The sequence below is a fragment of the Calidris pugnax genome, unplaced genomic scaffold (genome assembly GCF_001431845.1).
Source record: "Calidris pugnax isolate Ruff unplaced genomic scaffold, ASM143184v1 scaffold133, whole genome shotgun sequence".
Lineage (NCBI taxonomy): Eukaryota > Metazoa > Chordata > Aves > Charadriiformes > Scolopacidae > Calidris > Calidris pugnax.
The window spans coordinates 4114844-4126433 of record NW_015090977.1 but is presented as its reverse complement, the minus strand read 5'-3'; the positions used below and the strand labels follow the sequence as shown (position 1 = coordinate 4126433).

Sequence of the window (11590 nt, the reverse complement as noted above, 5' to 3'; positions counted from 1 at the left end):
TCCAAGCCACCTTCTAACCCAGGGCCTTACAGAGAGCTGGAAAATCCCGCAGTGAAATTGCCCTCCAGAAAATCCCAGGATGAGCTCCAGCATCTCCAGAGCAACAACAGGGCTGCAGAAGTAGCTGTGCTCAGCACCCAGGACCCAACCCTTTCTCCAACACAGCATTAGAGACCTTCTCCTTGGGGTAAAGCCACGTGCAATCCCTTTTAGAGCTGCCCCCAAACCCCTCAGGGAAGCTCAGTATTTGCATAGAGCTCAGATTGACCTCTGGAATAGCTTCAGAAGTTAGAGTTCAAGGGGTTTTTTTTCTCCTATTCACATCAGCTGCTCTCCTGGCCAGCACTCAGACCCCACCAGCTCTGCAGGGGACGACCAGTCCGCCCAGCAGCAGCAGAGAGCCCAGCTCTGAACACAAGTTGTGCTTTTAAAACCAAAACAAGCCTTACTCAGAAACACACTGAGCTCTGTAAGATGGGACCAGAGCAGCCTCATCTCCACCTCCTACTTCTTCAGTCTGTCTCAACTTTTAAACTATCATGCTTGAGCCTCCCAAACAACAGCATCTACCCCAAAAAAACCCCCCACAAACCAGCCTAAGCTCTGCTTCTGTTATTTATAGAGCCGAGAGCTGCGGCATTGCTGGCACCTGTGCTGATGGGCATTTAAAGGCAGCTGGTGGGTGGGGGGGTCCTTATAGATCAGAGGGATCCCTTATTCATTCATTTTCCTTTGCTCCAGCTTTGCTGCAGCTCCTGAGCTCTGCTCCTCCTTGCTGCCCCCCCCCCCCCCGCCACAGCATCCTCTGTGCTGTGGGGCTGCGCTGCCAGCCCAAACCCCTAGTTTGCTGTGTGAGCTCCCAGGAGAGCACCCTTGGGTGCCAGCAGGAACCGGAGACCCCTTTGCTTACAGGGTGTTTGCTAGGGGACAGACGGTGTGTGTGTGTCCCCCACCCCTCGCTGGGGACGGCGGTGGCCGGGGGGGCGAGCGGTGGCCCCGGGGGCTGAGGTTGTGGGGTTGGGGCAACCCGGGGGCTGAGGTTGTGGGGTTGGGGCAACCCCGGGGCTGAGGTTGTGGGGTTGGGGTGAGCCCCGGGGGCTGAGGTTGCAGGGTTGGGGCTGAGGTTGCAGGGTTGGAGCAGCCCCGGGGGCTGAGGTTGCGGGGTTGGAGCGAGCCCCCGGGGCTGAGGTTTTGGGATTGGGGCAACCCGGGGGCTGAGATTTCGGGGTTGGGGCTGAGGTTGCGGGGTTGTGGCATCCCCGGGGGCTGAGTTGCGGGGTTGGAGCCCGGCCGTGCCGCCGCTAGGTGGGAGGGCGAGTACGAGCCCTGACGGGCTCTTCCGCTGCCCGAAGGAAGCAGGAAGGGGAGCAGGCAGGGGACGGGGTCCGGGTCCCGGTCCCGGGGGGAGCCCGGCTCGGGGTGCCCGGGGGAGCGGGGATGCAGCTGGGGAGCGAAGGCAGCGCAGGGCGGTGGGGATGGGGGTGGGAAACTCCTCCTGAGGCTTTTTCCTCCGGGATGGAGATACACACCCGCTGTGCCACGGCTGGCTGCGGAATTTGGGGCTGTTTGGGCCAAAAGGGAGACTGAGCGCTCGCTGTGACCCTCCATCCCACCGCAGGCTGGGGAGCATCTCCCCGGGTTGTGCGGCTCCGGGGGGAAAGGCACGGTCCGGGGCCAAATCCGCTCTCCCGTCTCCTCAGGTCTCCTCTCTTCTCCTGGCCCCGTGGGGCTCCATCCTGGGGTGGCCAGGGACATGGTAGTCCTGCGGGCTGGGCTCTGCCCCGGTCTCACGGAAGAGATGATCCAGCTTCTCCGAGCGAACGGCATCAGGACGGGTAACGGGGCAGCAGCGGGGTCTCGGGTTGGGGAACATCATCCCCTTTAGAGTGGCGCCGTGCTCTCCTCCCCTGCAGGACCCATCCAGCCTCCCATGCCAGCTTGGGTGTTCTGGGCCGTGGGGCAGCCCCTGGAAAACATCTCCTGCCTCTTTGGTTTTATCCCACCCATTCAACATTCCTCCCATGTCCTCCTTGCTGGGTGTCTTCTGGGTCTCCCTGGGTGGACATAATGATTTGGGACTTCTTCACAGGAGCAGGGTGGGGTAGTAGGGGTCTCTGCAGAGGCTCTATGAGAGGTGATCAGTTATGGCTTTTAGAAGGTATTTCAGGAGGGTCTGTGCATTTTTCTCTCTGAAAAATGCCCAGGCTCCTGGCACGCTGCACCCTGGGCAGCTTGTCCCCCTGATTTGTTTTGCAATGGGTGGCAGGGCCATCTCAGAGGAAAATACTCCAGTGCTCTATTTTGTGGGACATCCTGCTTGTCTACTTGAAGTGTTGGCAGAAGGCACAGATGTTCTGCCTGTTGGTGCAGGCAGGTTTAGTCTAAGCTGTTTGTCTCTTTGGTGTTCATGGTCGCTCCGGGTTTGGCTTCCAACTTCTTGTTCCTCATGTTATTTGCAGTGGTGGACTTTGTGTCATCAGACCTGGAGGATGTTGCCCAGAAGTGTTCCCTGTCTTACAAGGTAAAGGATGGCTCCTAAGTCCTGGTGCGTTAATTAGGATGCTCAGAGCTGCTCAGCTCGTGACTTGGATGGGCTCGTCTGGGGGGGACCTTCTGCAGCAGACATGCAGAACTTCCGTGGACTTCCTCAGTTCTGTCTCCAGACATCTCTCTGCCCACCAGGCACTGGTTGCAGTGAGACGTGTGCTCCTGGCCCAGTTCTCTGCCTTCCCCACCAATGGAGCAGACCTCTATGAGGAGCTCAAGAGCTCCACAGCCATCCTGCCCACTGGGAGCCCAAGGTGAGTACCTGACCCAGCGAACCAGCAGATCTACCCAGGGCTGTGCCTGCTGCAAAAGGCCATGGTTGCCCAGCATAGGCTTTGAATTTCAATGTGGTGATGCCCTGAGCCAGGCTCAGTGGTGTCTAAACCATGCCCTGCAGCTATTTAAAAAACTTCCAGCCACAGCCTGGCTCTGCCTTTTGTGAGTCAAGAGATGGTTATTCTTCATGTCCTGTGGCTGCAAAGCCAGCGGGTCTGTGTCCCTTGAGGGAATGACATTGCTGTTGTCGTTGTGAGAGCCTGCACACCTTTTGGGAACTGGTTGTGTGTCTCGCTTCTACGTTAAATAACACGGTGTCTTCAGCCTTTCTCTTGAGGGGTCTAGAGAAGGAGGGTTGGGGATTTGGGAGGACCGTTGAGTGATGATGATCCAAACTGTCTAGATCAGGCATAGAAATGAGTTACTCTATTGCATGTCCTCACTTCTCTTCCTCTGTCTCCCTGCTGGGTTGTCACAGTGACTGTGCAAGGAAACCCTGGGTGTTCAAACCTGGTGCTCAGAACCACAGCTCTTCAGCTCAGGACTGTCCTCTTGTGTCCCCCACATTGCAGAGCTGCTGTTGCCCAGAATGTGGAGAGAGCCGGGGATGGGAGGGAAGGAGAAGACAAAGCACTTGTCCATGTTTGGGAAGGGGGCTTTGGGGACTGCTGCTTCCCAATGCCCCTGTCCTTCTGGCTGAAGATGTGTTGATAATCCCACTTTGTCTTCAACCCATAGCCTGGACCAGCTGCTGGACTCCGGGCTGTACACGGGGGAAATGACGGAGCTCATGGGAGCGCCGGGAAGTGGGAAGACACAGGTGAGTGGGACAGAGGAGGGGAGAGGACAGGTAGGGTGAAGATGCCTTCAGGTGTGTGAAGCAGGACCTGGGAAGGCTGACTGATGCCCGGTCCCTGTATCTCCAGGTGTGCCTGGGCATTGCAGCCAGTGTGTCTCTCGGCCTCAAGCAGCACCTCCTGTTTCTCGACTCCACGGGGGGATTCACTGCCTCTCGTCTCTACCAGATGCTTCGAGCCCAGGCAGAGGCCGAGGAAGAGCAGGCAAGTTCCCCCAGAGCTGGTCCCACCGCTGCTCTTCCACTCATGCTAAAACTGCCTTGGCTCTTGCCTGCAGACAACCCCCAGAGATGTTTTTTCTCTCCAGCTCTGCCTTTGTCCCCATGGGCTTTTTTGGGGTTCAAATTCTTCCTTCTTTGGCCGGGTGGGTGCTGTGCTCAGGGATGGACAATGCATTTTTTATTTTTTTTGTCTTGGGGAGAAGGGGAGGGCGCGCTCCCTGAGCTCAATCTGCGTTGCTTCTTCCATCATTGCAACAGGAACAACAGTGTTTATGGGATGGAGGCAAATGTGGAAGAAATAAGGGTCCCTGTCTCCATGGTATAAATGCAAAGAGCTGGTAGCAGCTGGGCAGGAGGAATATGGTGGGTCCTGGAGGGGATGGGGCTGTTGTTGATGCCACTTTGTGCCACAGCTGGAGGCTCTGCAGCGGATCCAGGTGGTCCGTGTGTTCAACGTTTATGAAATGCTGAGGGCCTTGCAGGAGCTGCGGGATCGCCTGTCCCAGCAGGTAAGAGCAAGTCTCCAGGCCCCTTTCCCTTCCCCAGAGCTGCAAGGAAGGCAGCGAGGCTTGTGTGCCTGACACGTGACACCAGATCACCCCATCCTGGGACATCTGAGCCTCTGTGCAGCTCATAACCTCCAAAATTGCTGGGTTTGTTACTCCACATTGCACATGGTGCCGCCTCCTTTCAGGTCGTGAGCTCCACGGGACCCCTCAAGATGGTGGTGATCGACTCCGTCTCGGCTGTGATTTACCCGCTGCTGGGAGGCAGGCAGTCGGAGGGTGAGCTGCTTCGTTGGGATGGGCAGTGAGGTTGCAATGAGGGCAACGAGAGAGGTTTCTGCTCGTCCTGAAGAGCATCTTCTTCCCACGTGTGCTGTTCCTGGAGCAGGGACAGGACCGATGCGGGTGCAACTGCTGCCAGCTTTTCCTTTGCAGCCGGATAAAACAGGAGCCTGTTTGCAGCGTTATCGGCAAACATTCAAGCTGGCTGTGGCTGTGCAAGCTCCTGCTGGTGGTCTGAAACCCATCCAGGGGACAGAGAAGGCACTGAACAGTTTGCTCACAGAGTAAAACCTCCACTTACAGTGTCACGGATCCATGGTGGTTGCTGGCACGGTCTGCAAAGCTCCCCTGAGGCTTTTTCTGCCAGAAAGGACCATAAATCAGGAGTGAGGGAGGGGCTTTCTGCTGGCTGGGATGCCAAGGAGGCCCCTCAAACACCTTCCAGAGGGTCTTGCGCACCTGGGTGGCAACCAGAACTATCACAGGAGGTCCCCTTAGCAATGGGCTGTAGGAAATGGTGTGAGCTGGAGAGAGGGGGGTCCTGTATCTGCTAAATGAACCTGGTTGGCTTTGTCTAGAGCTCCTGGTAGGGTTTTTTGGCCTCAGGGCTTCTAAGGTGGGAAAGGAGGGTGCGGGACAACTCACAGATTGATCTGTCCATGCCACATCCATTCGGCTGGGGTGCCCTGGAGCGTGCAGATGCAATGGGTACCTTGGAATGAGGGTAATGGAAATGGGTTGAAGGTGCCCACAAGCACCAGGACTGGCACTAAATCTGGTGTTGATCCAAGTCTAGATGTCGCCTACCACTAAGATGGACTTTGCAGGTTGATCCACAAACACTCAAATGCTCTGTCTTCCTCCAGGTTTGGCCATCATGATGCAGCTGGCCAGGGAGCTGAAGACACTGGCCAGGGAGTTCAGCCTCGCTGTTGTGGTGAGTGTTACTGCGCCTTGTCCTTCGTGTGCTGTTGTGTGCCATGGTGAGGAGCCCTGGAGAGCCTTTAGATCCCTTGGGAGGAGGTGGACCCCGCTCCCAAATGAGCTTCTGCTCCCCGATGTAGCTTTGCTTCTCTGCAGCCCATGGTTGCCTTGTTCCAGTGAGTGTGTAGCAAGAAGAGGGCTGATTGCTACACGCTTTTATTGCTGTCCCCAGCCAACGAGGCACTAGCTCAATGGAGCGAGGTAGAGTTAAGTACAGAAAGTTTGGAAGGTTGGTTATATTTTTGATATAACATTCATTTAAGGGGCTGGCCAGCTACTAAGTAATCTCTTGGTCCATTACCTTGGGGGAACTGCAGAGTGTTGCATTGTCCAGAAGGAGCTGGGTTCTGGAGGGGGCTCTGCTCTCGCCTTCTCCAGCTCTTGGCCAAGTGATTGCCTTTGCTTCAATGCACCCAGACGGGTTGCTGTGACCACAGTGAATGTGTTTGAATTGGGAAGGCCACAATGGAAAATGATGGTCTGCTCAACCTGACACTGGAAGGTGTCAAGACAGTCCTGCCTTTTGCTTTGATTAGTGATAAAGTGACAGGGATGGGGTTCCTGGAAGGATACTTGGAGGCTCCAAGTTAAACTTCACAGGTGGCTTCCACACCAGGAGTCACTGCAGCTTGCAGGTACAAGTGAGCTCCTACCTGAGTACGTGTCTGGGGCAGTTGCTTGGGCTGTGTGTAGAGGGGATGGCACGGGTGTGCCAGGAAGAAAAAGCTTCACAGAAGTGGCAGATTGGCCACTTCATTGATTGGTGTTTCACTTCACCGAGTGGCACTGCTTTTTCTGGGCACTGATAAGCCTGTTTGTGCTGCAGGTGACTAACCAGGTGACAAGGGACAGCAGCACGGGGGCACTGAAGCCAGCCCTCGGCCGCTCCTGGAGTTTTGTGCCCAGCACCCGGGTGCTGCTGGAGAGCAAAGAAGCCACCAGGGAGAAAGCCACCACGCAGTGCATTGCTTCCTTAGCAAAGTCCCCCCGGCAGGTGAGGCTCCCTGGAGTGGTCCCTCTGGGAATGGAGAAGAAGCTGTGTGACATGAACTTGGCTTCAGAGCTCCTTCTGGGGGTAGGGCAGGATCAGGCCCCACTGGGTGACCCATGGCGATGGGAGAGGAGCAAATGCAGCCTGGTTGTATGCTCTGGAAGAGAAGAACATCTGTTCCAAACAGCCTGAGCTTGTGTTTATGGGCATGTAAAAAGAGTGGCACCACTTCCAGTCCAGGTCACTGTGTTCCTCGTGCTCATCTTGCTCTCCTGGTTGTGTATGGGCAGTGAGGGACCTGCAGAGCTGGCTCCCACACCTGCAGAGGTGACTTTGGCTTAAATCCTGCCTAGGTATGGGGCAGTGCTGGCTGAGCCTTCTGGCTTCCAGCCCATTCTGCTGCCTGATCCAAATGGGCTTGGACATAGTGCTGTGCTGGGTGGTGAAATGCATCCTGCATATGCTATATAATAGTGTGTCTGGGGATATCTCGGAGCAAGATGTTCTTTCTTTACTGAATTGCATTCTCTGTTTGTATCTCTGTGTTCAGCAGACCCAGTTAAAATGAGGGCACTGGTAAAGAAACCCTCAAGGGGGATGTAATGGGGGATTTTTGGCTCTGGGGGAGGTGATGGAGCAATGTAGAGGTTTGCCTGTAGAGTCCCAGCAGAGTGAGGTTAAGCTCTGCTCTTTTTCTCCTTGCAGCCCACAGGGATACAAGTGGAGCTGGACGTTGGATATGGTGATGTGCAGGAGCCAAGCCCAGCGACACCCCCATAGGGGCTCTGATGCGGGTGGAAAAGCAAATGTCAAGGTCCAAGAGCGCTGCAAAAACAGCAGACAAGCACACAGAAGGTTTTTAACAGATTGACTCTGGGTCCTGCAGCCTCGGGAAGGACCAAGGTGAAAGAAGCTCTTGTTCTTCTGCACTGGGGAGAAAATGAGCTTGGGGTTCCCCAGAGATCCCCGTGCCTCAGCAGTGGTGGCTGGGTTGTGTGGGGCGGTGTGACAACCAGGTCCTCTCCTCTGCTGCAGGCTTGTCTTCAACCAGCAGAGCCAGCCCTGTCCTAAGCAGTTGGCTTGGGACCAGTTGGCACATCCCTGCACAAACCCGTGACGCCTCGTGATGGGTTTGTTCCTCCCATAACTATGGTCCTGCAGCTCTGATCATCCTTGGGCAGCCCACAGGGGTCTTGGGTTAGAAATAACAAAAAAAGATGTTGCACACCTCTGTGTTTCTTGAGAGCTGGAATTCAATTAATGGCGACTGCTGTTAACTTAATTAAAATTTTGAGGTTTAGTCCTTAGCAGGACTGGGGTGGGACAGGCTGCTGATGAGCAGGGACATAATCGGATGCTTGATCTGACCTTGTCCTTAGAGTAACACCAGGCCTGGTAGGGAACCTCTGGTATTTTGGAGCACTGCTGTATAAAGAATTGCTGTTAACTGAGGAAGGTTATAATGTGGATGAGCCCTGACTGACACCAGCTGGTCTTTCTGATGCTCAAGGAGCTACTCAATTGCATGTGTTCAAATGGGTTAAAATAATCTCTCCTTGCTCTGGTGCTTTCCAGCTGCTCTCGCTTGCTCTGGGCAACCTCCTGGGGGCTTGTGCAGTGCTGGAGAGGAGACGGGAGGCTGGGATGGAGCGTGGCCTCTCAATTCCAGATAACTTGGACACCCTCATCCTCTGCTTAATAAGGAACTTCCTTGGCAAGTGAGCAGAGTTATGGGTTTGCACCTCCAAAGCTGCTGATGTAGATTGTGGGGGCTGGGACTCATCAGGGCATGCTCGTTAAATTAATAACACAGCAGTACAGCTCCTGGAGCCTTCTAAGGCTGTGCTGGGCAAAGAGGAGTCTGATTTAGCCAGAACTTGGGTGCTGATTTCTCCAGAGTAGACATAACACTGTACGGCCCTGTATTTCTGAGCAATAGCTGCTGTGGGGAAGGGGCAGCTAAAAGGGGTATGTGAACACACATTTTGGTTTCTCAAGAGGCAGTGCCAGGTCTCGGTACAGATTTTTCTTTTGCATATTTGTCAAAGCTGTGCTTCCTGTGAAACCGAGCTCCTGGTGCTCCCAGGGCTGTGATTTATGGGGCAGGTCCTACCTCCTCCATCGCGGCCACCCAGCCTCTGGGGCTGTGGGAAAGGCTGTGCTCCCAGCAGATCCTGCCCGAGGAGGGGAACGTGCCAAAGCAACGTGAGCTATACCATTAAACAGTTTTCAGTAAAAATAAATGTCTTTTAAGGTTGTGTGTTTGTTTGCATTTCTGGGCTTTCCAAGCTTGGGAGGGGAGTTTGGCCCCAGGGATTGCAGCCCGGCTGGCTTGAGTGAGGAGGAGGAGGAGGAGGATGGTTTTCCTTACTGCTGGAGACCCGTGCTGACGTGGCTGGTCCTTACAAGCAGAAAATTGAGCTTGTTATGTCTCTTGGAGCTGTGAATAAATAGCTGCTACACACAAATTTCAACCCAAACTCCATGCTACAGTTTTATCTCTCTGTCTGAGGTTCTGTAGGGGAAGCAAAGCTTTTGTGAGTGTGTAGAGCAGGGGAAATAGGAAGCTTTTATAGGTATATTTGAACCAAGGGAGCTTTCTTGCTATCTCATTCCCCTGACAAGAGGGAGGATGAGAAGGGGAACAGCCCTCTTTGAACCCTGCATCTACCTCAGCATGAGACCAGCCATGTGCCCAGTGAGGATCTTCACCGTGGCCCCTGGGCAATGACAGCAGAGACTCTGCTGTGACATGTAGTCACTGGGGAGCAGTCAAAAGGGGGATGGTGCCAGTCGGTCGGGAAGAGACCATGGAAAGGCAGAGACGTGTGGGCTGTGTTCCTCCAAAGCTAAACATCCCAGGCTTTCAGGCATAGCCGTGACCTGGGGGGATTTTTTTTTCTCTTTGGCAATCAGCTAATTGCAGCTGTGGGAGTTTTATGCCCTTTTGGGAAACATCTGGGTATTCGGGGAGGATGGTGTGACACAGGGCATGGCTGAGCTTCACGTGGCAGCTCCTGGGTTTGCTGCTGAGGTCGACAGCGTGTGTGTGAGGGGATGGTGACATCCTGAATTTCTGGCTGTGGTGCTGGGGGGAAGGAGGAGCTGTGGGTGCTGGTTATTGCCTGGTGTGGGGACAGCAGAAGGGTTTGGGCAACAGGAACCTATTACCTGATCTGGAAAAACTTGCCTTCTCACTCAAGCTGATTTGCCCTAAGTTTGCATAGTAAAATTAGGCTGGAAGGAGTTTCTCATCTTAATATCCAAATTCAGCCTTTCTCCTCCATGCTCAGACAGGCGCTTCTGCAACCCCGTGAGATAGGGCCTGGCTGTGCCAATGTGGATGGGGACGTCCCCTCTCCCTGCTCCTTCCCAGTGCCTAAATCTGCTGGAAAACTGTGGGAAAGGTGGGATAAAACCCATCCCAGGGCAAACAGGGCACTCCTCGCTCCAAGCAGTGGGGATGCCTTTTGGCACTGAGGGTTTATTTGCACTTAATGTGTATAAAATACATATATCAGTGTGTGCTTATGTGTATTGTGTGCCTATATGTGTCTAAATGTGTCTGTACGGGGATGTGTGTGTGGGAAATAAGCTAAGTTTTGCTTCAGCTAATTGATGTATCATTGTTAGTGTGATAGTACTAACAAAGAAGCCTTAGTAATAGTAGAGTCTAATAAATTGTATCCAATTAATCCCCAGAAATGTCCTTAGTCTGTCAAGGGATCCTTGTTCACAGAGCATTATCTAGGTGAAGAGAAACAGACTGGAACATGGCCTTCAACACAAGAAACCAGAGGGGAGGGGAGTATCAATAAGACCAAAGAAACCAGTCTGGTAAATCTGCCAAGTAGATGGTAGCAAAGACTCTGAAATAACGTGTAGCTTAATCAACTAATCAAAGGCGTGTTTAGGATAATAATTTCGTAGAACAGGTGTATGTGTGCCTTATATGGGAAAAAGTGCAAAATAAACCTGTAATAGGTCAGGGAAGAATGTGAGCTCCAACTTCTCAGCCAACAAGAAGGGAGACAGAAACTCAAGCGGCCGGGATAAAGGTATAAAATACCTGAAAGCTAAAAGATCATCGTGCATCTATTTTTGGTGCACCCGATTCAGTGCTGTTTCGTATTAATAAATTATTATTTTCTTAACCTTTGCTTCGGTGACTTTGTCCTCTTTAAATTCTAAGATGTGAGTTGGTGTTTCTCACATGTGTGTATATATATATATCACGAAGCTGGTGAAGGGCCTGGAGAACAAATCGTACGAAGAGCGATTGAAGGAGCTGGGACTGTTTAGTTTGAGGAAGAGGAGACTGAGGGGAGACCTGATCACTCTCTACAGCTACTTGAAAGGACAAGTCGGTGCTGGTCTCTTCTCACAGGTAATTAGTGATAGAACAAGAGGGAATGGATTCAAACTGCACCAGGGTAGGTTTAGACTGGACATTAGGAAGAAGTTCTTCACAGAAAGAGTGATCAGAGACTGGAATAGGCTGCCCAGGGAGGTGGTTGAGTCACCATCCTTGGATGTGTTTAAGAGTCGTTTAGATGTGGTGTTGGGGGACATGGTGTAGGGGAGAACTTTGTAGAGTGGGGTAGATGGTTGGACTTGATGATCCCGAGGGTCTTTTCCAACCCGAATAATTCTATGAAATGGGTGTACCTGTATGTGTGTTCTTTTATACATCTATATGCGGGTGTACCTGTGTGGATATCCCGTGCAATGCACCCAAACCCCCCGTGCACACATCACAACCCCCTCCAAAACCCACTGGACGCCTCAGCCACACCCCCCCACACCCCACCCCTTTCCCCGCTGCCCGTCCGGGGTCTCGAACCCACGTCCCTCGGAGCCGCCGCTGCCCTCTCGGCCTCCTGAGGGCGCCAGAGACTCCGCCGCGCCGCCAGGGGCGGGCCGCCC

The 11590-nt window shown here is 53.6% G+C and overlaps 1 protein-coding gene across 1 annotated transcript; it reads left to right on the top strand.

Annotated features, from left to right (window-relative positions):
* The first annotated feature begins 1456 nt into the window (after positions 1 to 1456).
* On the top strand, positions 1457 to 8922 carry RAD51D (RAD51 paralog D). Its single transcript, XM_014952964.1, has 10 exons — positions 1457 to 1835; positions 2460 to 2521; positions 2683 to 2801; positions 3562 to 3643; positions 3750 to 3884; positions 4315 to 4410; positions 4596 to 4686; positions 5556 to 5626; positions 6500 to 6667; positions 7370 to 8922. Exons 1-10 carry the CDS (start codon positions 1754 to 1756, stop codon positions 7442 to 7444), a joined length of 981 nt encoding a protein of 326 aa, XP_014808450.1. The 5' UTR covers positions 1457 to 1753; the 3' UTR covers positions 7445 to 8922.
* The last annotated feature ends 2668 nt before the right edge of the window (positions 8923 to 11590 follow it).

Bases quoted from the DNA above. Each gene is read 5' to 3' on its own strand.
- RAD51D (XM_014952964.1), top strand. From the start codon at position 1,754: ATGGTAGTCCTGCGGGCTGGGCTCTGCCCCGGTCTCACGGAAGAGATG. The intron at 2,522-2,682 runs GTAAAGGATGGC...TCTGCCCACCAG, and splicing joins AGTGTTCCCTGTCTTACAAG to GCACTGGTTGCAGTGAGACG. The intron at 4,411-4,595 runs GTAAGAGCAAGT...GCCTCCTTTCAG, and splicing joins GGGATCGCCTGTCCCAGCAG to GTCGTGAGCTCCACGGGACC.